Below are 24,749 nucleotides of genomic sequence, written 5' to 3' on the forward strand. Positions count from 1 at the left end.
GCACACCACTGCTGCGGGCCCTGTTGGAATGCCGCCGGACGCTGCCCTGAGATTTCAAAACCACCATGGCGATCTACGGACACCGTACAACACTTATCCGAACTTAGAATCGCGTTTGAGGTAGTTTTCCGAAAACCCAAAACCTTTATCTGCATTTTAATGGAGTTACTTAGATTTAAAGTTTATTGAAGATGATGATCTGCTGTTAAATTGTTAATTTATTTTTAGTTCTGTTTATATTAAAATTCAGTTCGGCTGTGCTGGAATGATTAGTGTTATACCCTATGAAAATTTATGATCGTTTAACAAGTGTTTGATTGTGAAATTATTATTGATGTTGCATTGTTAATTTGTATTTGAGTGGACGTTTATGTGTCTAATAAATTATTGGGGTAAATAAATATTTATGAAACATTAACAAGAATATTTTATAAGTAAAAATTTATTTAAATTGCAAACAAGAAATATTTTAGATTATATATTAGTTAATCTTTAACTCTAATAAATATTGACTAGAATAGCCTCGCATAATTTTGTTGTTATAAAAATCTCATATTAATATTTAATATAGTTAGTAAATACTAAATTTAGCAACAAGTATTTTTTTAAATAAAAAAAATTTGTTTGTAAAATTTATAAATAATATGAGAGTTAAAGAAAATGTTTAAATAGTAGAAATGTTTTATAAAATTTCTAAACGAGAGAAATAGACTTAATTTTAAGTGTAGTAATTAATTGTTTGACTGAATATTATTTTGTTACTCGCATGATAAATTCTATGACATGATTAATTTTATCGCATGGTTATGTGTTGTTAGTACTTTTAGTTGAAATGTTGAACCGTGTGATATTTTGTTGTGGCTGTAGATTGGACAAATAAGTTCCCTGGGTGGTTACGAGTAGTGACTCATGTAGACGATGTTAAGTAAATGGAAATTGATAAAGTGTTGAAAGTGTGATTGTGTGGATTGTGATTTGAGCCATGGTGATGGCAAGGGTAACCTATGGGGCCCTGTGTTGAAATGGGTTACCTGAGGGGCCTGGTGTTGTGACGTTAATGTATGATACGTCATGGGAAGTTTCTCTTCAAAGAAGAGAATGGGTCCCATGAGACGGTTATAGTTAGTGAGACGTTAATGTATGATACGTCATGGGAAGTTTCTCTTGGAGAAAAAGAATGGGTTCCATGAGATGGTTATAGTTAGCGTGGGGTAGTGGATGTCCGACCCTAATGTACGATACGTCATGGGATGACTCGATCCTCCTGTTATGGTCTTAAGTGAGAACATACTCGGTACATAACTTAGATGCGCTCACCTAGGACCCTGGTGCAGGACAAGCAAGAGGAAGGGTGGACCCCTGAGACGATTGTAGTTAGTGGATGTGGGAGGAAAGGATCTCGCGGAGAGAATCCTTAGATTACATGTAAGATGATGGATAGTAAAGAAAAAGACGATGTGTTATTATTTTGTACCTTTGGTGTATTATGAATTATTATATTGTTGATCTGCATATTGTGGTATTGGGTTTTAGGATTTCTACTTAGTGAATTATCACTCAGGATACGTTTGTATCCTGGCAAATCGTTTGCTTCGGCGTTCAATTTGCCAGAGTGTGCAGGATTCCACAGTGGAGCAATTGATACATGTGGGACCCTTGGAACGAAGTCTGGGCCAACATTGCTTGGAATTTCGTGTCAAAACTAGAGTCGCTCTGGAGTTGCTTTTGTTAAATAAATGTACATAGATTTTTGTATTATTTTGAAATTGTAATTTTTGTATAAGGATAAATAAGGGCATAATAGTTTGTAAAATTCAGTGTATTTTAGGGTTAATGCTTCCGAAATTTCTTGAAAAATCGGGGCGTTACACTATCCCTTACGGCATTGCGGCAGAGGCGTCTCATAGGGTTCCAGCTGAGGGCAGAGAATGGGGATGCGCCATACGCCCAGCTATTGGAGTTTTGGACGGAGCCCCCAGAAGGTAGAGCTCTGGAGGAGCAGATAGCGAGGTGCTTCCTGTTTTACATGCTCGGTGCGTCTCTGTTTCCTAACAGACGCAACCGAATACATTTGTCATTTATGTCGACGCTAAGGAATATCAGGGAGATTGCCCATTTTGACTGGGGTGGCGCGGCTTTGGGGGCGTGCTATGCCTTCATGGGGTCTCTTTCTCGAGGAGCAGGGAAGAGCCTCGGCAACTATTGGCAAGTCTAGGAGGTATATCTCAAAACCTTGCTTTTTAGTGTTAGCTTTCCCTTCATTCATTGCATGCCTTGTGCTAACTCTTAATGCTTTGGTTTGCAGCTTTGGATGTACGAGGTACTAGACATGTACCCTCCCACGACATCGTGCCCTGACGACACGATACTCCCTCGGGCCCTCCATTGGTCGAAGGAGTATCGAGGAGTAAAGAAAGGAAAAGGCGATCTGAACGCCCATCGGCTGTACTTTGGACGAGTTGCGTCCCGATCGAGTATCTATGTTTCCTTAGCTGCTTAATTCATGTTCCCAACACATTTCCATTGAATGATTTCCTGACGCATGCTTCCCATTGCAGGTACACTGGCGCATCTGGGACTGCTTTGAGGCTCCATATGTGGCCAAGGGCAGGGTGGTAGCGAGAGGGAGGTTGCTGCTTGAGTCCCCTTACGGCTGGGAGTGGTACCTAGGTGACCGAGTATCATGTCAGTCGTTAAGGCTGGACGCTTTTCAAGTCCCTGGGCCACTTCCTCCTTTTGTTTCGAGGACGAGCCAGTGCACACTGGAGGAGGTTGAGCGGTTCATGCAGCCAGACCTTCGGCTCGAGCCGTTGTTTTAGGGCAGTGCGGACTATGCAGAGTACCGAGCTCAATACCTGATGCAGAGCTTTGGGATTCGTGCTACCTGGAAGGTGCAACGGCAAGCACGAGGTGGTAGAGGTGGGAGGAGAAGTTGGGGAGGAAGAAGAGGAGATGGAGGAAGAGGAGGTGAGGGCTGTCATAGCGGTGGTGCAGGTCAGAGTGGGACTAGGTTGCCTGTGCTTTCTTGGACGATGGACGTGGTGACCGCTCAGGCAGTCCCTGGCCTAGTGGAGGTGCCCCGTCCAACAATCGAGCCTCCAGAGTTCCTCGCTCAGGTATATCCTATTTTTCTTTCCTTCGTACGTCTTGTCATTGTCACTGCACGTTCTGATTTTTCCTTTCAATGCACAAGTGACTCCGGAGTACGCTAGGGAGATGGTGACGGCCATGATGGGCCTAGAGCAACTCGTGCGGCAATATGCCATGGGCTACTCCCCACCAGTACTGACTTGCGCTGGAGGGACGATGGTAAACCCTTAAATCTTAGTCGCTTTCCATTACCCCTACTCATGATTATGATTGTAGACACCCCAATCTGGTTTTCCAATTGTTTTACTTTATTTTTCGATTTCTTGTTTCCCCGATGATGAGTCAGATTAAAAACAGTCTTAAGAGTGAATGGTTTTAGCTTGGAGTGCGTGGAACCCATCCTAAACCCAAAAAAAAAACCCCCTAAATCAAAACCCTGACTTCAGGTTTGATCATCGCGCGACCTATTGGATCCCTCGCGCGATGCTTCATCTGCCAGGTGTTGGTCAAAGTCAAAGCCTTGACTTTTGACCATCGCGGGGCTGTTTTTACCATCGCGCAATGGAGTCACTTCATCGCGCGATGGTCAATGCCTGTCACTTTCACCTTTTTCCAGCTGGATTTTGTGATGATCAGGGGGCCACTGTCTTGAGGAACCCCATTTTCGTCTATTGAACAGTGTTCTGCAAATGCATGGGTTGCACCACCCTCACAACCACTCCCATCACCTTGTTGGCCTCTTCTTCCACCAAGGGAGGCTGACCAGCCTTGTTGGCTGGTTGCTAGGCCAAGCCTTTCACCCACCATACATCTCCTCTCGCCTTATAAGTACCCCCCATGGTTCTTCTTCCAAAAGGTTACCAATTCTCAAGCAAACGAGACTCCACAAGCCATAGCACACTTGATATCTCCTCACTCCAACCACATCCATACACTCATTTCCCAAGCTACACCACCTTGTTTAATCCATTTTCAAAACACTCAAGCAAAGGTATAATGCCCTACTGTGACTCAGATAGAGAGGATATTATTATTTATAGCTAAGTGTATACCATCACCTAGCTTTTAGACCCATTATTTCGTTATGAACCACCTCAGATGGAGAAGTGACCCACACAACAAATATTTTAAAGCTATCCCTTTAAGAAGTTTGTACTGATAATACCACAATTAATTTTGTTCGATAGGGGGGAAGGTTCTTAAACCAACACAAAAAATTAATTATATCATCTACAAACTAGGAATGGAGACCATGGGATTTATCCAAAATAAATTCTCTCTCCCACTTAGTTATTTAAAAATTTGTGAGGATTATCAAATTTTTGAGTTTGCAAAAAAACGTGATCTAGATCAAATGCCATATATTACCATGTTGTCTCAATATGGTAAACTATCACATATGCAAATAATATGAAAATACAAATAATAAGAAAACACAAGATAAAAGAATCCAGCTATTATGGAAATCTTCCTTTAGAAAACGGCTCACAAAGAACCTGTTGCTTCCATATATTCTTCTACTGCCGCCGCACCCCTATTCTTCAAGCTGCATAATATGTGGACGGCTTTTCCTTTTGCTGTGCTTTTGTTTTTATAAAGCTGTGCTCACAAACCTAGGAAGGAAAATAACATTCCATATATAGATCCCTTTTGCACGTTGCTTTTCTTTTACCAAAACAGGAGGTTTCAATTGTTAACCCAATTGATCCGTATTGTTGTAGTCGATCTTCTTTTTATTTAGAATGCTTCCTCTCAATTACAAATAATAATGATTCCTTCCATTCTAATCCTATACAGATTCACTAGCTTATTAAAAATAATAAAATTACAACTCGATAAAAAATATGTGTTTTGTTATATGGAATTGCCAATACACACTTAGGAATTTGGTCCTTACAGGATCCAATCACACAAAATCAACAAAAATGATGTGACCATAAAAGTTGATTAAGAACGCTGCAAAATAAGGGTTAGCACAGTTCTACGTTCTACCCTTTATAACCTACGGACAACATGGCATGTTTAATCCATACGCTTGATTACAGCTTGCTCTGATACCACTGTTGGGAAAAATCAAATCCCCAATATCCAGTAATGACACGTACAGATTAGACAACAAAAAATTGTAAAACCCTACAAAGCAGAATTCTACCTCAACTCCCTGCGACACGAACGGTAGTTGAATTTGTTATGGCACGCCTTGCTATAAATCACAAATATTGCTCGACCGTACTTTACGATCTTCTTTCATATTCCCTACACGCCTAGAACACAAATCAAGTGTGGACTCTTTCGTGATCTATTTGTTCTCTTTAAGCCTGTCTCTATTTCGTGAACAATATAAAAACGTGTATCTGACCTAGAGAGCATAACGTATATAAATAGGGCTATTTCTTATTTCACTAATAATAATTCACCACACTACAAAATTATAATTGCATTCCCGTTCTTATCTCAATTATATTACGAGCTCCATGATATTAAATACTTATTAATCTCCTCATGTTAAGATTACAGATACCCGTTGATTAAAATAAATTACTAACAATAACATGTCTAAAAAATTTCAAGGAGATTGTCTAAATCTATTCTAGAACCAAGTCTTACAATAGTAAAAGGAAAGGTAAAAAAGGAAAATTGAAGAAAGCACGCCAAACCCAAAGTTGATATCCCATATCAAAATACAGTAAAGGAGAGCATTTATGGATTAACTCAAGAGGAAAAGGTACGACAGAAAGCAAAAACCTCTGCTATAAGATATCTACAATTCGTTTGTCACTACAAACTTTTGTCAAGCTCCCTTTTAATTGCTGCTACTTGGCCTATTTTTTCATGCCCAAAGAAATAAAGCCTTTCACATCTCTGCAACATTAAATTTCCTTTTTCTCTGCTTAGGTATCATTCTACAAATAAGTTTCTAATCCTCCAACGAATAAGTTTAAGAAGGAGAAAACAGGGATTTCTATATGGTATAAAAACGATGTTTGGCTACAAGATTTTCGTCCTCTTCATTTTGGGGTTTCTACTTTTTGATGATACCATCCTTCATTGCAGAGCTTGGTTTCGGCACTACCGTTTCGTTGTGAGTACTCTTAAATTCCTAAAGTAAAGCTATGGGTATAGAGACGGTCACGACTTTCAGGAGAACCCTACGGTCTTGCCCACAATCTTTGTTTTAGTTGCTGGAAAATTTTCGAAAGATGCTTTCACACGTACTCACTGTCATGCTCACACACGTGCATAGTTGTGTGTGTGTTCTATGCTTATTTGCATCAAATTCTTAAATTGTTCAGGTTAGAGAAACTCCCTACACAAGACTCTGTGAAACGAAGAAGATATTGACAGTGAATGGACAATACCCTGGACCAACTATCCATGTGCACAAAGGAGAGACAATTGTTGTTGATGTCTATAACATGGGAAATTACAACATCACTCTTCACTGGTATCTCAAATTAACGCAATGCAGATATCTTTGATCTCAATTTTCTGTGTTTTCCACAATGTCACGTTAATTAAATGTTTCATTCAATCGTTTAAACTTAAATTTCTAGGCATGGTGTGAAACAACCAAGATTTCCATGGTCAGATGGCCCGGAATACATCACTCAATGTCCAATTCAACCGGGTTCTAATTTCAGCCAAAAGGTTATATTTTCGACAGAGGAAGGAACTCTTTGGTGGCACGCTCATAGCGATTGGTCACGAGCAACCGTACACGGTGCTATTATTGTCTATCCCAAGCATGGGACTGGCTACCCTTTCCCCCTGCCTTTCGAAGAAGTGCTCATACAATTAGGTACGAAAAGTCTCTGCAATTCCTTTTTAAACGTCATATGAAGGAGGACCAAGTGAATAGGATGGTCCAGAGCCCACCTCAACTTTTTGAGTAATTGACGAAGGGATAACCTTTTGAATTTCTGCAGATTTATAAAATCAAACTTTAAAAAAAAATTATTTTATTGCATGCCTCTTGATCATTTGAACGGAATCCCTCCCAAAACATCAATTTTGTGCATTTTATATATGAACGCAGTGTTTTTTTTTTTTTAAAATTTTTAAATTGGTAGATCCCAATTTAACTGTTTACTTTTTGACTTTTCATTATCTCCAGATATCTGTCTATTTTGAAAACTAAATCTCATACATGCTACGCAGTTCCTCTTTTATAACTTGGCTTTCTGAAACATTAAAAAGTCAATGGGGATTTATGAAAAATTGAAACTTGAAAAGAACAAGATTTTTGTTTCATCGTTCACTTTAGTTTTTCCAAAACAGAAACAATAATTGAGATGGAAATACATCATAACATTAGATTTAGATTTGTATATTATCTCCGAAATGCAAAACAGCAGCCGAGCGACGGGTAACCAATATTAATCACTACCATGTAAAATGATTGGAAAATAGGGGAACATATAACAATATTAACAGAAGTGTGTGTACGTGTGTGTGTGTATATATATATATATATATATATTTATTTATTAAAATGAGGTGGTCCTTACGGGAGATGGAAGGGCTTCATCTGAGGAGTTTTTGTTTGAACCGTTTGATAAAAAACAAACAAAAACTGCTCGGATGAAGCCCTTTCCGGTCATTTTTTTTTTGCTGATTTTTCGCGAGTACCCTTAATATCATGTTTTGAACACATTGAGCGGCTCGGATCATCAAAATTCAATCGGGAAATGAAGGTCTGTATTTTATTAAAATGAGGTGGTCTTTACGGGAGACGGACTGGTGTATGTGTGTGTGTGTATATATATATATATATATATATATATATATATGCTCATGCCATGTGCATTTTAGAACATTTTTTGAATAACTCACCCCTAACCACCTTCCAAACATGACCCGGATGATCTTGTTACGCCACAAGTATTACTGTTAATATGTCTAGCTGTCTTGCCCCTCTTCAATTTCTTGCTGGCTTCGCCAATGATCGTAGAGAAATATATGTATCAACATTAATCAAAGTGGTGAGGACATTTAATTTCTTGGAGTAGTTTTATTCATGGGTATTGCGCTTCAAAATAAGTTTGCTCCCGATACATATATCCCTTTCAAGGAATATATATAGAGTTAGGTTCCGGTGAGGGATCCCTCATTTTATTAAAATGCGGGACTCCCCTTCCCGATTGAATTTCGATGATCCGAGCCGCTCAAAGTGATCAGAACGTGATTTTAAGAGTCCTCGCGAGAAATCAGCAAAAAAAATGACCGGGAAGGGCTTCATCCAAGCAGTTTTCATTGAACGGTTCAAAAAAAGCTGCTCGGATGACGCCCTTTCCGGTCATTTGTTTTGCTGATTTCTCGCGGGGACTCTTAAAATTACGTTATGCACACATTGAACGGTTCGGATTTTCAAAATTTGATCGAAAAATAAAAGTCCCTCATTTTGTTAAATGAGGGATCCCTCACTTGAAAATTCCTCTATATATATATACACACACACACACACACACACACATACACATACACACACAGAATCTGTCTCCTATGAGAGGGTCCTCATTTTAGTTACACTGCGAACCCCCCCTTCCCAAACGAATTTCGTTGATCCGAGCTGCACAATGTGTTCAAAACGTGATTTTAAGGGTACCTGAGAGAATCAACAAAACAAATAACCGGATTCATTAGAACAGTTCCGAACAATTTTTTATTGAATGGTTCAAATAAAAACTGTTCAAATCAAGCCTCTTCCGGTAATTTTTTTTGCCGATTTTCCGGAAATACCTTTAAAATCACGTTCTGATCATATTGAGCGACTCGGATCATTGAAATCGATCGAAAAATAGGAGAAACGGGGAAGTCCGCATTTTAACTAAAATGAGGATCTCCTCATGGGAAATGGATATGTATATATACACACACACAAACATCTAAAAATATTTTAAAAAATATCTCAAATCTCAATCACAAAATTTTCGATCAAATTTTTATGATCCGAACTGTTTAATATGTGCAGAATGTGATTTTTAAAGGTGCCCGCAAGAAAGTAGCAAAAATTAGGATCGAAAAATGCTTATTTCGAGTAGTTTTTAATTGAACCATTCATCAAATCTGAGCTAAAAACTACTCAGATCAAGCCTTTCTCAGTCATTTTTATTGCTGATATCTCGCGGATACCCTTAAAATCACATTCTAATCGTATTGAGTGACAAACTGTATATATATATATATATATATATATACGAGGCGGTTCCGGAGATATCTATAAAAACATCTAAAAAACTACCCGAATTCTCAATCTCATAATTTTTTATTAAAATTTTATGATCTAAACCGTTGAATGTGTGCAGAATGTGATTTTAAGAGTGCCGACGAGAAATTAGCAAAAAAATATGACCAGAAAGTATTGTTTTGAGCAGTTTTCAATTGAACTGTTCATCAAATCTAAGTTAAAAACTACCCAGATCAAGCCATTCGTGGTCTTTTTTTTTTGGTTGATTTCCTGTGTGTACCTTTAGAATCAAGTTCTGATCACATTGAACTGCTCGGATCATCAAAATTTGATTGAAAACTATGACATATTTTTTTAGATATTTTTATAGGTGTCCCCGGAACCGCCCCGATATACATATATATATGGCGGTTCTGGGGACACTTAAAAAAAAACCCCCAAATCTTAATCTCATAGTTTCCGATCAAATTTTGATGATCCGAGCCGCTAAATGTGTTCAGAAAGTGATTTTAAGGGTGCCAGCGAGAAATTGGCAAAAAAACTAACCGGAAATGGCTTGATTTTAGCAATTTTTTATTCAACCGTTCAATAAAGTTCAATAAAAAACTGTTCGGATGAAGCCCTTCCCGGTCATTTTATTGTCCCCGAGAAGGGCTTCATCCGAACAGGGAAGGGCTTCATTCGAACAGTTTTTTATTGAACGGTTCAATAAAAAACTGCTCAAATCAAGCCATTTCAGGTTAGTTTATTTGCCAGTTTCTCGCGGGCACCCTTAAAATCATGTTCTGAACATATTGAGCGGCTCAGATCATCAAAATTTGATCGGGAACTATGAGATTAAGATTTGGGGGGTTTTTTAAATGTCCCTGGAACCGTCCCGATATATATACACATATACATATATATATACATATATATATATATATATATATGTATATATACATATATATATATATATATATATACATATATATATATATATATACATATATATATATATATATACATACATATATATATATATATATATATATATATATATATATATATATAGCGTTTCTAATGAGGGCGTCTTTATTAGTGTTAAATGCGGACGTCGCTGGTAGCTGTTGGATCACGATTTCAATGGTCCAGATTTTAATGAAATTTTTTCGGGGAAAAATTAATTGTGACGGGTCATAAACCATCGGCAGATTCGGACCATTGAAATCACGATCCAACGACTGACAATAGAAGTCCGCAAATAACGAAAATAAGGGTGCCCTTATTACAAATATATATATATATATATATATATATATATATACACACACACACACACACAGTCAGGATTAGGTCAGGAGGTGTGGACCGGAGCTCCGGTCCGCACCTCCCCATTTTTCACATTTTTCGATTGAATTTCGATGATCCGAGCTGCTCAATGTGTTCAGAACGTGATTTTAAAAGTACTCGCGTGGAATCAGCAAAAAAAAAAAGACCGGAAAGGGCTTCATCCTAGCAGTTTTTGTTTATTTTTTATCGAACTGTTCAAATAAAAACTGCTCATTTCAAGCACTTTCCGGTCTTTTTTTTTGCCGATTTATCGCGGATACCCTTAAAATCATGTTTTGAACACATTGAGTGGCTCGGATCATCGAAATCCGATCGGAAAAGGCCAGAGATTGGAAGGTCCGCATATAAGATCTTCATTTTAAGGTCCTTACTTAAGGTCCTTACTTTAAGGTCCAATATATATATATATTGGGGCGGTTTCTCGGATAACCAATCAAACACCTAAAAAAATATCCCAAATCTCAATTTCATAATTTTTGATCAAATTTTTATGATTCGAATCGTTCAATGTGTGCAAAATGTGAATTTAAGAGTGCCCGCGAAAAATTAGCAAAAAATATGACCAAAAAGTACTTGTTTTGAGTAGTTTTTAATTGAACTGTCCACCACAACGTATCCCAAGGATTGTCTCTTATCGCCTCCAAATCCTATGATAGCTTTTGTTGACTCTCCGATTCTCCTGAATTCCAAGCTTTTTGAATATTGACAAAGGCATCAAGTTTATAGAGGCCCCAACATAGAGAAAAGTTCGCTTCAACTCCGTCTCGTTGACACGGGACGTGACATATAATGGACAGTTATGGGGATATGGAACTTTTCTGTCTGCATCCAAAAAAGTAACTGAGTTGGATTCATCGCGGATTCTCCGCGAGACAGACCCTTCTGCGGACATGCATGACTCTTGGTGGACCTCCGCAATATTGATGATCGCTTTGGTGATTTCCAGCCTTGCAGCTGGGGTGAAACCAAAACTGTCAAAGAATGCGCGAAATTTCATACTAGTTTGCAATGTTTTGATCGAAGCATTGGGATTAGGTGTGATAGCAGGGGCCGCACCATCTCCAAATTCTTCAGTAATTTCATAGCAAGAGTCCATATAGGTACATGCTTCCTTACTTCCTCTTCCAGATAGTAGTAGCTGTCTGAATCACTTTCATCTTCATACATGAACGGGTAGTATTCCACCATGTTGACTTTTCTATTATGTTGTCTGTGAGTTGGGTAGGTTCTATGCTTATATTGCGTCACCCTATCCATAGCTCATTTGCATTCTTCTTTCTCTTGAACAATCTCTTTAGTGACCAATAATCACTAGTTGGGTTCTTCATATGGCGGTGGTACATGCAGTACCGCGGGTGTTCGCAATCTTCTCGCGTGGGCTCATACTCGGCTGGGAGAAGCTTCAATTCTCCATCTGTCACCCATGCACTCACCAATGCTTTTACTTCGTCCATGCTACAAGGATAGTCTGGCGTTGGCGCGAGTTCGCGCTCTCTTAGCTTCCTTTCGCCAGCAGCTTGCTGGCCTCACGGTGCATCCGCGACAGCAATAGTGGCGCCAGTAGTCTTGCCCTTCCAAGTGTCTTTCCTGACTAGCTCAACCACATGGCGAATGTTGTACGTGGACTCTAGTAAGGCAGAGAAAGTTCCCAACTTCAAATTAATGAGCAACATCTTGAATTCATCCATCATTCCTTTAATACAGATTTTAACAAGTTGGCCCTCCTTGACTGACTCAATGCAATCAACCGCATGGTCCTGAAACCGTTTGATATAGTCCACCACATCTTCACCGCTCGTCTGAATTTCCTTTGTCAAGCTCATCACTGTTTCCTTCTCGCGGACTTGGAAGAACTTAGCGTAGAAGCTATTTACCATTTTCTTCCCAAGTGGCGATCAAGTAGGGCTCCAGGTTGACGTACCATGTGAATGTGCGGGAAGTAAGGGACTTTGAGAACTCACGGAGGCACAAGTTGGAGTCTAACGTGTGGGCCCCAAGTGATTCTATGAAACGGACCACGTGTTCTTGAGCGTTGCCTTCCTTGCCGTTGAACTTTACGAACTTCGGAGGGGTATACCCTTCTAGGTAGGACAGCGATAAGATCGCCACAGAGTACAGGGGATGAATGTTGGGGCTTGGAAGAGAAGGTAAGGTAAGACTATCTTTGCTTTTTCTTTGGTGAGGAGGTCCTGCACTTCGGCTAGTGTGATGAATGGTCCCGCGGACAGGGTACTGGCCTCAGCGGCGGCTGGCTCCTTTCTGCTTGCCTCGCTTACCTTTTGTTGAGCCAATAAGGCCTGCATTTTTGCCATCGTGATGTAGGGCCTTGTAGAAGTGTACTGGTGCCGTCAACAGCGGGCTCTTTTTCACGTGTTCTAACGGAATTTTCAGCAATTCCCCCCACGAGCACACCATGCAGGGGATGCAGGGAGGAGAGGGAGATCTGGGACTGTGCTGTCTGACTGTCACTTCCCCCAGCATGGATTTGCAGGGGCTCGTTGTCTTGGTTGACCACGGCCTTCGGGAGGGCCGTCGAGATGAGTTCTGTAAGGCCTGTGAAGGCCGCGAGTATCTGCTTCTGCGCTTCGAGGAATTGACGCTAGTCGTCTTGGAGAGCCCTCAGCGTTTGTGTAGCTACACCAGTGCTTTTGGTCTCTCTTACCTCCTCAACAGTTGGTATGGTGTTATCTTGCGCCGTCATTGCTCTTCGACGCGATGGTTCAACGTATTCCTTGGAACGAATGCTAACCATAAACCAAAAGACACCTCCCTAGCAAAGTCGCCGAATGTAGGTGGGGGTTTCGCAGAGAGTCGCTTACATGTAGATCTTGCGTGAGCTGGAGATGTGCGATTGGTCGATGGTTAGTAAGGGGAAAGGAGGAGCAATCTTGTGGGGTTAGGGAAAGAGCAAGAAGTACAGAAGAGACAAAGGCAACGTGTCCCTTGTTTCTTTCTGCGAGGCTAACGTCTGGCTTTTCCAGACATAATGAGTGAGATCACCTTTTCTCTGGGGAAGAATGTTATCCTTCCTCAAATTCAGTGCTCACACACACTCTCTTTCCAGAAAAGTCAGCTCTGTCAAATCAGGAGGAATGTCAGGGGTATTTATAAGGCACCTAGGCTTAGGTTAAGACCAGGACGACACTCCTATGAAACCCCAACACGTGTCCCTCCTGTACCCCTGGGTCTTGGAGGAACTCGTCCTCCCGCGGACTCCTGTTCGCTAGAAAGCTCGATTCTCCACAATGCAACCTTCATCCCAAGCCACCAAGCCACAAGAAACTCCCCCATTCCCATTGGAGCAAGGTCGCGACTTGCGGCGATTGCGCTTTTGTCGCGGAGCTCTTCCTGGGCCCTGCCTCGCGGCCCAGGTGATGCTCTGGCGACCCTTTAATTATATTTTTTTTCTTCATGATTGGTAGACTTCATTGACTCGTGGGACTTCATCCGTGGTCCTCTACTGCTGAGGTTGTTTTAGAGCTCATTTTCCCACTTCTGTGGAATAGGCTGACTTTCGCGGGGACTACCACTTCTGCAGACGTCTTCCGCGAGTGTTTCCTCCTATTTTTTATACACGTGTTCTTTTTGAATTGGATAATCAAACCTCCTTCTTCAGGTCAAGGTTTTATCGAAGTCTCCTTTTCGCGCGAACTATACTACCACGTGTCCGTTGCTAATTGGAGGGTCAAATAGTCTCCTCTGGTCAAGGATCAATAATTTTGACTGCACCAACAACGCCCTTATTAGCGCTATATATATATATATAAAAGTGGCTCGGATCATCAAAATTTGATCAATAACTATGAGATTAATATTTGGGGGTGTATTTTTAGAGGTTTTTTTAAGGGTCCCCGGAACCGTTCCGTATACACACACACACACACACATACGGTTTGTTTCAAATGAGGGGGACCTCATTTTAATTAAAATGTGGACCCCCCTTTTTCGATCGAATTTCGATGATTCGTGCCGCTCAATGTGTTCAGAACGTGATTTTAACAGTATCCGCAAGAAATCGGCAAAAAAAATGACTGGGAATAGCTTCATCTGAACAGTTTCGAACAATTTTTTATTGAATGGTTCAAATAAAAATTGCTCAAATCAAATTCTTCCCAGTCATTTTTTATACCTATTTCTTGCGGCTAACCTTAAAACAGAAAGTCTAATGGTACAGATTTTAAAATTTGTACCAGTGGGTACAAATTCATTTTTGGGCTTACTTTGGGTCTAAAAAAATTGATCGGAACGGCTCATTTAGTTTAAAATACTTTGTTTATGGTCCTTGCAAAAAATAAGCTCAATCAAATATCGGTAAAAGCGTTTACGAAACATCCAAATTTTGCTTTAGAATTCAGGCTTGAATTCTGGGACAAAGTTGAATATTTTGTAGGTGCCTTAACCGATATTGGATTGAGCTTATTTTTCATATGAGCCATAATCAAAGTATTTTAAACAAAATAAGTGATTCCAATCATTTTTTTGAAACTCAAAACGAAACAAAAAAAGAGGTTTGTACACAATGATACAGATTTTATATCTGTAGCAATAGCACCATTGCCCTTTAAAATGACATTCTGATCACAGTAAGCGGCTCGAATCATCGAAATTCGATCGAAAAAGGGAAGAAATGGGGAGGTCCGCATTTTAACTAAAATGAGTACCCCCTCATGTGGAGAGGGAGAGAGAGAGAGAGAGAGAGAGAGAGAGAGAGAGAGAGAGAGAGAGAGAGAGAGAGAGAGAGAGAGAGAGAGAGAGAGAGAGGTTTTCTCCTATGGACCACCGTAACTTAACTTAAAATGCGAACCTCAGTCGTGGCCGTTGGATCGTGTTTTGAATGGTCTTAATTCGCGGATGGTTTATGACTGGTCACAATTAACTTTTCCCCATAAAAGTTTCATTAAAATCTGGACCATCCAAAACACGATCCAACGGCAACTGAGTTTTCCGCATTTTACTTAAGTTGCGGGGGTCCTTATTTTAACTAAAATAAGGACCTCCTTATTTGAAAATGACTATATATATATATATAGATATGGGGCGGGGACGGGCTTGATTTTGAGGGATATTCCCAAGTCCATCCCATTAACTAAACGGGCTTACCAACTCCACCTAGTCCAATCATATGAGCCTATATATATATCCCAAACTCAAAAAAAAAAAAAAAACACGTTGGGTGGGCACACTACAAAAAAAATGAGCGACGGTGACAAAAAAATGGCTATCATTATAGGTGAGGTGAAAAGTTGTAATTAAAAATTTTTAGCAACACATTTTTAATGACAGCTCAGTGACAACTGTTTTGTTAGTATCGCTTATTTTTTTTTAGTGGTAGCGGATCAATATGCACCCATATCGGCAGTTGGGTTTCTAAAATGCAACATGCAATTCGCCCATTTGCGGACGCAGGTAGCTTTCATTTTAATGATCTAAACCGTTCACGTCATGGAACTCATTCAATACTTTAATTTTGCAAAAAAATCATGCTCATTAGATTTTGATCGATATCTTTTCAGAAAATATTTCTATTGAGAAAAACGAACTCCAAGACGTTGGATCGAATACATTGTAATCCGTTTTCTCAAAAAAAATGTGTACCAAAATAGATAACAATAATATCTGATGAAGTTGGTTTATGCAAGATTGAAGTTCTCAACAAACTTTTACAGAGTGAAAGATTTAGATCATCAAAATAGAACGTGCACGAGCCTGCAAATGGGCCAAATTGCAAGCTGCAGTTGGATTACCCCATTGGTGAGATAAATACCAACTGCAATATCAAGGGATGGGCAAATAATCTAAAATCACAAGGGCATAATTTCTGACCTCAAGAATCGTAAGTTACGATAATATATCGGATTGCAGGTTATTGCTTAGTAAATTTTTGGTCAAGCTCAATACGCCATGTATTTCGACAAGCAAATCGGTGTGCATACTTCATTGATAAGGCGGGTTTTAACAACCAAGCCGGATTAGTTATCTTTAGTTTTGTCATTCATTTCTTATTTTTCATTGATAAGGCGGGTTTTAACAACCAAGCCGGTTTAGTTATTTTTAGTTTTGTCATTCATTTCTTATTTTTCAATTTTATAAAGATGTTGGAAGGGTGCTTTACCCCAGACCTATTATTTTTTAAGTTATGCCAATTCGTTTTCTATCAAAAAAAATTAATATACGAATCCTCATCTTAGTTTTAATTACTTTCATCTTTTTTGGGGCCTTGAATTAGGGGAGTGGTGGAAGAAGGATGTGATGGAGATTATAACGGAGGCTCTTGCAACCGGAGGAGACCCAAATATATCGGATGCTTTTACCATCAACGGTCAACCCGGTGACCTCTACCCATGCTCCAAACCCGGTTAGTTACTTTCTTTTCTTGTCATTTCTCCCCAGATATTTTGCCAGAGTTAGCAATCTAGTCCCTCCCAATTGCTTCACTAAATTCTTCTCTCAACCAGCCGTTATCATTAATGCAGGAACATTCAACCTAAATGTGGTTCAGGGTGCGACCTACCTCCTGCGCATAATTAACGCTGCCATGAGCGACATCCTTTTCCTCTCTGTGGCAAACCACAGTCTCACAATCGTAGGAACCGGCGCCAGCTACACCAAGCCATTCACGACAAATTACATTACAATCTCACCCGGCCAAACCATCGATGCCTTGTTACTCGCAGACCAACTGCCCGATCGCTACTACATTGCCGCTAGAGCTTATGCTAGCGGTGTCAACGTCTCTTTCGATAACACCACCACTACTGCTGTTGTTCAGTACTACGGACAATACTACCCTCTTCAACCGCCTTCCTTACCATATCTCCCCAGTTACAATGACACATTTGCATATTTTAATTTCAGTAGGAGCCTTCGAAGCTTGGCTAGCGAAAGCCACCCGATTGATGTTCCATTAAACGTCACCACTCAATTGATTTCAACTGTTTCCGTGAATACAATCCCTTGCGCTGATAATTCATGTGATGGACCAAACGGGACCCGATTAGCTGCCAGCATGAACAACATAAGCTTCGTGACCCCATCAATTGACATACTACAAGCTTATTATAGTAACATTAGCGGGGTGTTTGGAGATCAGTTTCCGCATGTTCCTCCATTTATTTTCAATTTCACAGCCAATTATCAGCCGTTGATTTTGGAGGTACCGAATAGAGGCACGGAAGTGCTTGTACTGGATTATGAGTCCACGGTTGAGCTTGTTTTGCAAGGGACGAGTTTGGTTGCAAGTATAGAGCATCCGATGCATCTCCATGGGTACAGTTTTTATGTGGTCGGGTCGGGTTTTGGAAACTATGACAAAGATAAGGACCCGTTAACGTTTAACTTGGTCGACCCGCCGCTCCAGGATACAATTGCTGTGCCGAAGAATGGCTGGACAACCATTAGATTCAGGGCAAACAATCCAGGTAGTTGCCTTACTTCTATGTCTTGAATTGAGTAGAGTTACCAAAATTACTTGTTCACGAAGTAGTAATCTTTCTTGATATGGTATTGAAAAATATTTATCTTGAAAAACATCACCTTTTAGTGGGGTCCGCCTTGTCAATAATCTTCTCATCTGAAACTTAATCATGTGACATTCCACTATGGTTTGACGATCTAAATCGTCCATTTATCTCCTTACAATTATATTTTGTTCACATGGATATCGATACCCGATCAATTTGATTTGAGTATGAATGACCAGCAAATCAAGACTTGTAAAGAGAATGACTTGGATACTGAAAGTTCCATAGCAGGCTAGATTTTAGGTCCCAGGAGAGTCTATCAAACCCTAAGCTACCTAGTTACTTCCCCAAAATCCAAAATCCCCGTTTACTACGCAGTGAGGCTTTGGACAACAAAAACAAAAACAAAAACAAAAGCAAAAAAAGAAAAAAAAGATAGGATTAACGTTATAATTATGCATACTGTGGCTTCTTTTTTTTTTTTGAACGGCGAAAAGATTTCATTGATCTTGAAATTTTTTTTTTGAACAGCGATCTTGAAATTGTTACAAGACTAATAGGAGCAAGGAAACAACGTCTTGTTTATAAGAACAATCAATCCAATCCGAGACCCAGACCTAAAATTGGCAAGAAACCAATTCAGGACATCCATATTGGACAAAGCCCAAACGCCCTAAACGGGTCTAAAAACCTTTATCTATACAATTCAGAGCAATGCATACTGTGGCTTTATTTATTATCATCATAATGTTGCCTTACTCGGTTAACTGTATTTTTAATATGAAACAGGAGTTTGGTTTATGCATTGTCATTTTGAGCGTCACGCCTCGTGGGGGATGGAGATGGTGTTCATTGTGAAGAACGGCAGGGACTCCAATACAACTTTGCTGCCACCACCGCCGGATATGCCACCTTGCTGAATCTTTTGGAAATTCCTCTAACTTCAGAAATCAAAGTTTATTTGCAGAATGTTCTATTCCAAAGATATTGTGTTTTTTCCATAGCAAGTAGCAGAAAATATTGATTTTCCTGCGGATTAAACTTGGACGGGATCTTGCTTCACGCACTCTATACATAACGAATACCATGCTCGAAATTAGTTATAGAAGAAAGTAGGAAAACGTCATTTAGAAATTCTAATAAATTACAGTTTTTGTTTTTCTGATTCGTGTTTTATCGATGTGTTTTGATCCTCTCAATTTCTGCAATCTTGAACATAACATTTATGTTTGATAGCATTCAAACTGGTCTTGAACTGGTACTGCCAGATCGTAGCATCAAGTTGAATTGCTAGACGCGCACGGAATTTTAGAGAGTCAATGGCAGCTTATTGATACAATGAGGCGCTCACAAATTTAGGAAATTTATTCGCTTTCTCAATTGGCATATCCTGATCAGGAGTAATAGTATCAATTTATCAGATCACAACCTCTCTCAGTCAACGCCTTTTCTGCATCCATCACCTGTTGTGTCTTTCTACTAATACTTGCCCACTTCTTCTCGGGTTTCAATCCCTTTCGCTCAATCCCCAACCATATTGGCAAACTCCTTCACCAATAAAGCCTCCTGAGGAAGATCATTCGCAACAGTGTGCTCACTTAGTATCGGTAATCTAAACTGCAAACCACTATAGTAAGACGCACTATAATCCTGGAAAGGAACAGCAAAGTCGTAAATGTGCAAATTTCCCTTTGTTCCGAGAACAGATAGGTCCATAGTCATGTTGGTGAGGAAAGAGCAATAGAACGTTGCGATTTTCCCATCTTTCCATCACAAACAAGAGCCACATGATAGAATCATCCCGGCTTCATTGAACTTGGGCTCTCACCAAGCTGTTATGGTTTCTGGCAGTTGGCAGCCCAAAGGATTGCCTCGATGCAGTACCACCCTATCTCGCCTAAGGCACCGAGGGTGTCCAAGTCAGGTTTTACTCGAATGTTGTTGTGAAGAAAATCGTGGTCCACTTCGTACCTGAAGCAACTGTGGATCTAGAATGGCACAAGCATTCAACCTTAGATATCAGTTTCAATATGCAGATACTCCAAAAAACTATTGAATATTTTTTCCAAATTTTTTATTTTCATTTTCAGGAAGCTTATAAAACTTGTGAAATACGTTTCCAAAAATAGTTTATTTACGAACACTTCTTAAAACAATCATTCTTTAGGAAAAACCAACAAGATGACTTTTGAGTTTTCAATAACTGTTTCACACACAAATAAAGAGGTGAGTTGTTCAAGCTTTTCAGTGTCTTTTTTTCCCTAGCAATCGAATGGAAACAACACGTTATAGTATATAAATTAACTAATATATAACCCGAAGAACTAATGCTCTAACATGATTATGAATCAATTTTCTTTTCAACCAAATAGGTGTTTAACTGTTGAGTCCAAGAGTACGTACCTTCTTGAGTTGGCCAAAACGCTGGACATCGGACAGAAGTGCTCTCACATCTCATCAGTCCGAAGGTGATGCATCCGCATGGTGGCAATGTGGCATCCATGAATTGAACACCATTAAGATTCACACGCATCAAGAATCTCATCCCGCACTAACAGGTTCAAAGTTGCTGGCTTCTCCAACAGCACGTGCTTCCTCTTTTTCGCAGCCAAGACAACCCACTGGACGTGCAGGGTCGTGGAACAAACGACTTCCTATGGCATGGAGGGTGGAGTTTGGTGGGAGTGCAATGGCACAACACATCTTACGCGCAATGTTGGCGCAGCCCATGATTCCAAAACGTACTCGCTTTTCATCCATATTCGCCGAAATTTTATTGGTAAGAGTATGTTAAGATGGCACAAGAATATGAAAGTTGTGTATCAATTGTCTAGCCTAATCTAAGCTAGATAAGTAATGCAGTACAAAATCACAAGTAATTCTGATTAATCTTGTGTCACAGTTTCTTACTCTCTCCGTCTCAATTAGTTGCGCTTTCATGTAATTTAAGGAAAGATCAAAATTACATTGACTGTGTTAATTTTACTATTTTTACCCATTTGTAACTTATGACTTTTTATCAACTTTCTTGTCATGTCATTAATTTGCTCCACTTTCTTTTCAAATCAAGTTTAAAATTTGAATTTAGGAGGGATAAATGAGGGGTAAAATGGAAATATGTACATCCGAAATTGGAAATTTTTGAAACAAGCTAATCATTTTGGGACATCCCAAAAAGGAATAAGGGCACAACAAAGTGGGACGGAGAGAGTATTTGTTTTGATTGTGCATATGGTTTCTGTTCTATATACATGTAACTGTTCAAGAACTTCAGGTGAAAACCACGTGAAAACCAACGGATTTATTGCAGAAATAACATCCTAAATAGGAAGGAATATAAGCAACAAAGGTCTATAATCTTTACTAACGATCATAAATTAAATTACTACTAAATAACAATGCTACAATATTTGTCGGTTCATAACTTCATACTTCATTTTCACCTTTTTATCGAGCAAACTCCTCACAGAAGAAGCAGAAGCTCAGGCAACACTCGAATCCTTATTATGGGCATCAAAAAGTTAAAGCAGGCAATTTTATTTCTCCAAACAGACAATTTAAGGCTCTAGATCAATACAACCACAGGTACAAACCCATTACTAGTAACATAAGGGCAATTCATTTAAACACGGTGTTTACACCCGTTTTTGACACCAAATCATAGGCCAGAGCTGGAAGGCCATTTAATTATTATTCGATTAAATTGGGCCATGGAATAGAGATACGTTGGGTTGAGATTTTTGGGCTAAGACAAAATTACCTAGGCCCAAGTATTTTTCGGCCCAAACCGAGCATGAATTTGAAAAGATAATGGGCCATGGCTCACGGCATTCAAGGATGAGGCCCATTTAATTTTTGCAAAGGCTTTTTATACAAGAGGTGTAACGCCCCGAATTTTGGAAACGTTAAATGGGCAATTTCATTGAAAAAACTAAATAGAGTCTGGCTCAATATTACATCATAATTCTCACAAGAGTACTTTATTAAACAAAAGGAGGGAAACTAGGATTCCTATCTACAGCTCCACCTGCTCCTCCATCCTAGCCAGCTCCTTAGCTCCCAAAGCTTCCAAGGTGTACTGTTCATCTTGATCATCTACAAGGTCTGACACATTATACCAGCGTCACCACCGATATAATATGTCAGGGTCACCAAAGGTAACACCGTGAGCTACAAGGCTCAATAGAATAACCCATACCCTCTAAACCTTAACTTACAAACATTAAACCATAAAATCAACGATTTCCACATAGTTCAAACATATTGACAAACAATGACACATCCACATTCATTATCCAAACTAACGTTGGTGTCCATGATTTTCTGAGTTTTTCCTACGTGACTTCTCGTAGACCGTGTCTCCATTTCATAACTATATCAATCATTTTCAAAAATCCGTTTAACACACCCAACCTCGGTTCCGCCGTTCCGGGTTCCCGAGTATGCTCACAATGGTTCCGCCGCACCGGGTTCCCATTGGCACACAATTTGCATTGGCTCCTCTCCGCGGATAACCAAGCCATACCTCACCATGGTTCCGCCGCTCCGGGTTCCCATGGGAACGCACACAACCTCGCAATGGTTCCGCTATTTCGGATTCCCATTGGAACATACACAAAACTCACACCACACAATGGGCTACCACGTCCGGCCACATTGCAGTTTCCAAAACATTTCACCATTTTCAAACACGCCTTTTCATTAACCACACCCTAGGTGCCATGTTTCTACTTTCTCGATTTTCATATCTCGTTTTCATGCATAGATTCCGTGGTAGGACTTTTCACTTACGAAATCATAAATTATTTATTGTAATCTTGAAACTAAACTAGCAAGATCATCCAATTTTATATTAGTAATCATGCTCATAACCATCCTAAAGATCAAAATACGAATACTTCTATCAACGATAAAGTCTTATCTTTCGAAAACCGTTCTTTCTTCCTTTATGGGAAATTCAAAACAACACATGTTTATTAGAATAAAAGTAGCTTATTCAACATGCTCATTCTTCCATTATTAAAATACAGTTGTTGACTACCATGCATGACGATATTAAACGATAGATAACCATATCTACTTTAAAACTTAAATAATAGATAACCTTATCTACTTAAGAAAAATGATAAGGATATTGATACTTTGAATCAAGAACATTCTACTTTCTAACGTACGATTCTATGCTATACGTAGAGTTATTGGACTAAGGGTTCTACCTTTCTTCTTGGCGGTACTGGCGGCTACAGAAAAAGTACGTCAGGCGGAGTAACTTCTTAAGGTATGCTTCCGGAAGTTTCGAAAGAGAAAGGTTTTCTCTCGAAACTTGATCTTGACTAAACTACTTGAACTTTTTGGATCGAAAAGGGGTTTTTGGGTGGGTTTCTTGAAGAATTCAAGAAGAACTTTAAGAACAAGCAAGAACAACAAGAACAAGGCAAGAATGCTAGAATTTCTTAGAGAGAGAAGTTGTTAGGTGAAGGTGTGAGTTGAATGGCATGAGAGTGGTGCAATTTATAGCCAAAAATTTGGCTCTCTCTCCTCCCCCATGGCCGGCCTCCCTCTCCTCTCTTTATCCCATGGATTTTGCTCCATGGACTTGTCATTTCAAGCATGGCAAGTCTTCCAAGCAATGTCACATCCATCTTAGGCCATGACTTAGGTAATTATGAAGGGTTTTAAGGCTTGTCAAGTCTATGGGGAGGTTGCTTGCAAGGAAACACAAAATCATTGGCTAACTTTGTACTTTGGAAGACTAGAAATGGGTTGGCATGGTCATAAATAGGCTTAAGGCTATAAGATAGCTTGTGTAAGTATCCAAAAGCTTGCACACACACACACTCTCTCTCCCTCTCTCGGCCTCTCCTCTCTCTCTCTCTCTTGATTTATATATATATATACTTACGGTATATAAGTATAAGGATGCCAAGTACAAAGAATCTAGGAAAGTAACTTTGGTGGGTAATCTAGGGTTAGGCTTATTAGTTCCTAGGGTTGCATGCATGCATGGCTAGGGTAGCTTCTTTTGGAAGCAAAATGATGGGATTCTTTGTATGACTTGTCTTGTCATATACACACCTTCCTTGGCCAAGCTTAATATTTATTGACCAATGGATAATATTTCCCCTAACATTTATTGGCCAATGGGTAAAGAAATAAAGGTGCTAGATATGGGCTTGAATGACCATTCAAGGGGTAAAATGATTATCTCTATTGGCCTAATGGTTCTTTTAGGGTTTGGAGGGGTTCATAAGGCTCAAAGATGGTCAAAAAGGCTCAATTATAGTTAGGGTAATGTAACTAGGTGAATCGGTGGTCCGGTTTCTCCAACTAATCGGTTGGAAACTAACTTTACTAGCCACGTAGGGCTTTTAATCAAGAAATGAAATTTAAAGGACTAAAATCTAATTATGACGGATTATAGGAATTAAAATAAATAAATTTTAAAAGAAATCCAAGTAATTAAAATAAAATTTAAATTTTTAACGAAATTTTTATTTACTGAAAATCAGGGTCGTTACAAGAGGCCCATTGTTGAATTATTCTGAAGGAACCTTACGGAAGAAAAGAAAGCAAGTTGATGGGAGCATTTGCCACATGACCATTTGACCTAGTCAAAATGGCCAATTACTACTGCCCACAAAAGAAGGAGGGAAATAGGCCCATTATCCATTCATTTCAAA

The 24,749-nt window shown here is 39.5% G+C and overlaps 1 protein-coding gene and 1 pseudogene across 1 annotated transcript; one reads left to right on the forward strand and one right to left on the reverse strand.

The window, feature by feature from the left end:
* Positions 1-5,933: 5,933 nt before the first annotated feature.
* LOC131329550 (laccase-15-like) lies at positions 5,934-19,173 on the forward strand. Its single transcript, XM_058362727.1, has 6 exons — positions 5,934-6,172; positions 6,384-6,535; positions 6,645-6,889; positions 16,836-16,964; positions 17,083-18,027; positions 18,859-19,173. The coding sequence occupies exons 1-6, from the start codon at positions 6,071-6,073 to the stop codon at positions 18,987-18,989; spliced, it is 1,704 nt and encodes a 567-aa protein (XP_058218710.1). The 5' UTR covers positions 5,934-6,070; the 3' UTR covers positions 18,990-19,173.
* Positions 19,174-19,478: 305 nt separating this feature from the next.
* LOC131328435 (uncharacterized oxidoreductase At4g09670-like) lies at positions 19,479-20,799 on the reverse strand (annotated as a pseudogene).
* Positions 20,800-24,749: the final 3,950 nt, after the last annotated feature.

The sequence above is a fragment of the Rhododendron vialii genome, chromosome 6a, assembly GCF_030253575.1.
Source record: "Rhododendron vialii isolate Sample 1 chromosome 6a, ASM3025357v1".
NCBI classification, from domain to species: Eukaryota; Viridiplantae; Streptophyta; class Magnoliopsida; order Ericales; family Ericaceae; genus Rhododendron; species Rhododendron vialii.